Here is a 3,003-nt window from a genome sequence, read left to right on the forward strand (position 1 = left end):
ACCCTACATAGTCAGACCGAGGTTGCTCCGCCTCCTATCACCATACCTACCCCGACCTCAGAGGACCCACATGCTCGCATGGATAGGCTTGAGCAAGGGTTGAGGCAGTTGAGGACTTCCGACAGAGCCATTACTTGGGAGGATTTTGATGGAGTGCCAGTGGCCAGTTTACCGGCCAAGTTCAGGATGCCAGAGATCGAGCGATACACGGGGATTGGGTGCCCCCGCATCCATTTGAGGCTTTACAGTACGATTATGAGGGCTCATGGATTGGACGGGGCTCAGATGATCATGCTTTTCCCCATGTCTTTAGGTGGCGCTGCACAGCGCTGGTTTGCTTCTTTGGATGTATCACGTCGTCGGACTTGGGATGATCTGGCCCAAGAGTTCTTGAGACAGTATGCATTTAATACTGTCATTGACATATCGAGGAGGGAGCTCGAGGCTCTTAGGCAGAGATCAGACGAGTCAGTTTCTTCATTCATCTCCCGCTGGCGTGGGAAGATTGCCGAGATAGTGGATAGACCGTCAGAGAGAGATCAGATTCAGATGGTTTTGAGGAGCCTGCAGCCGAGGATTGCCAGGCATGTGGTCGGGGTACCTTTTACAGATTTTGGATCTCTGGCTCTGGCTTTGTACGATGTCGAGGATGGCATCTCGAGAGGTTTGTGGGCAGATTCTTCCCCTAGTGATGTAAAGGGGAAGAAACCCTTCGGAGGACAGAGATCGACAGATGTGAGTGCCATCAGTTCCTCTAGTCAGAGGCCTCTCAGGCGTCATCAGCCTATTCCACAGCTTCTGGAGGCTCGTCCATCTTACACGCCTCAGCAGTACAGGCCACGGGCACCTTACCCGACTTATGATCAGATATATCAGCCTCAGCCTTTGGATTTGCCTTATTATGCTACTCAGAGCATCGAGAGGCCTCCTATTTCTTACACGGCTACAGGACAACCATGCTATGCTGCCCAGTTCACTGCGAGACCCGCAGCTCCTTATCCCCGACCCAGAGCTCAGCAGACTTCTGCTCCTTTTGCTTTGAGGACGCAGAGACAGTTCTCCCAGATAGGCATGCCGTTGAGCCAGGCTCTTCGGAAGCTCACAGAGGCCGGAGTATTGGCCGCTCTCACTCCGAGACCACCGCCTCAGCCGATTCCGCCTCAGTTCAGGATGGATCTACACTGTGCATACCATCAGGGGCCTGGACACGAGACCGATCAATGCACCGCTTTGAGGCATGCCATTCAGGATTTGATCGACCAGGGTTTGGTACACTTGGGTCAGCCGAGTGTGACCACGAACCCGTTGCCTGCTCACACCACACATGCAGTCCCTCCACCAGCCGATGGCATTCATTTCTTAGAGTTTGATGAGATCGATGACCACATTCACATGCTGAGTGATGATGATTCAGACCCAGAGCCCATCATGCCAGATGTGATTTATGAGATGAGTGGGGTGACTCTAGGTCCTCGGATGCCTGCTCCATTCCGATTGGTTCCCGAGGTGGCATCGGTGCAGGCCGCCACTGTTGAGCCATTGATTTTGCTGCATTACAGTGTCCGGACGCCTTTCATCTTGATCCCGGATGTTGAGGAGGTTCAGGCTCCACACGTTGATGATTCTCAGACTTTGGACATTCAGTATGTTCTCCGAGGAGGTAGAGTGATGCGTCAGCCACCTCCCACGGCAGCTAGGCCAGTTGAGGGTACATCTGCTCCCGAGGACGTCAGAGCAGAGGATGACGAGATTTTGAGGCAGTTGCAGAGCACTCAGGCTCGTATTTCCATCTGGAGCCTCTTAGCGTCCTCCAGTACTCATCAGGATGCACTGACTCGAGCTTTGAGTCAGATCAGAGTTGATACCACGACCACTCCCGAGGGATTGATCCACATGATGACGGCCGGCCGAGCCACATGCATCGTATTCTCAGACGATGATTTGCCACCTGAGGGCTCAGATCACACGCGTCCACTCTACATATCTGTCGGTTGTTCAGGTCGCCGAGTCCCATCTGTCCTTCTAGACAATGGGTCGGCCCTGAACGTGTGCCCTCTCGCCACTGCCATTGCCCTCGGATACGCTCCTTCTGACTTCGGTCCCTCCACTCAGACCGTTCGCGCGTATGATAGCACTCGGAGGGAGGTCATGGGTACATTGGAGATCGAGCTACTGATTGGTCCAGCCACTTTTGCCGCCGTGTTTCAGGTTTTGAGGATTCCTACATCCTTTAACCTACTTCTAGGCCGACCATGGATCCATAGAGCCGGAGCTATTCCTTCTTCCCTTCATCAGAAGGTGAAGTTTATTCATGATGGTCGGGTCGTCGTGGTGCAGTCTGCGAGTGATAGGTTCATCTCTGCCGAGCCCGTACTCGAGATTAGTCACGCTGATGATGATCTTTTTCTGACCGGATTTACCTTTGATGAGGTACAGACTCTGGAGATGGAGGATTTCTGTCGAGATTTTGTAGTCATGTCCTTCGACCAGCACAGCAGCACGGTGGTGCTCGATATTATGCGGAGTATGTCTTATCTTCCTGGTATGGGCCTGGGCGGCGTCAGCACGGGCCTAGTGAGTTCATGGCCTTCCCGGACCGCGACGTACCATTCGGGCTCGGATTCATTCCCACTGAGGCTGACTATCGTCATATGGCGCGACTGCGCAGGGAGAGGGTGAGGGCTCGCTTGACTCGTACGCCCTTTTATTATCCTGTCCGTCCATACACCATGAGCCTAGCCGATTACTTTGTGAGGGCATCAGAGCCACATGCACCATCTGATGGGGTCATCGGAGGACTCAGCACCACCCAGGAGGCCGAGCTTCAGCGCCTCGTCCAGCAGTTACAGTTGAGTGACGGAGCCCCTGGCCCTTCGACTTCTGTGTTGATTGCTCCTCCCTCCCCAGATCGCACGAGCCTTATGACGCTTTGCTTCCCGGATGAGATCGATGATCACGGACTTTTGCCGAGATTGGGGACGTAGTGGACGGAGCCGTGTCGTG

At 54.0% G+C, this 3,003-nt stretch overlaps 1 protein-coding gene across 1 annotated transcript; it reads left to right on the forward strand.

Moving 5' to 3' along the window:
* The first annotated feature begins 255 nt into the window (after window positions 1-255).
* On the forward strand, window positions 256-2,679 carry LOC117928364. Its single transcript, XM_034848260.1, has 3 exons — window positions 256-1,026; window positions 1,087-2,208; window positions 2,296-2,679. The coding sequence occupies exons 1-3, from the start codon at window positions 256-258 to the stop codon at window positions 2,677-2,679; spliced, it is 2,277 nt and encodes a 758-aa protein (XP_034704151.1).
* The last annotated feature ends 324 nt before the right edge of the window (window positions 2,680-3,003 follow it).

Source organism: Vitis riparia, chromosome 13, assembly GCF_004353265.1.
Source record: "Vitis riparia cultivar Riparia Gloire de Montpellier isolate 1030 chromosome 13, EGFV_Vit.rip_1.0, whole genome shotgun sequence".
Taxonomy (NCBI): domain Eukaryota; kingdom Viridiplantae; phylum Streptophyta; class Magnoliopsida; order Vitales; family Vitaceae; genus Vitis; species Vitis riparia.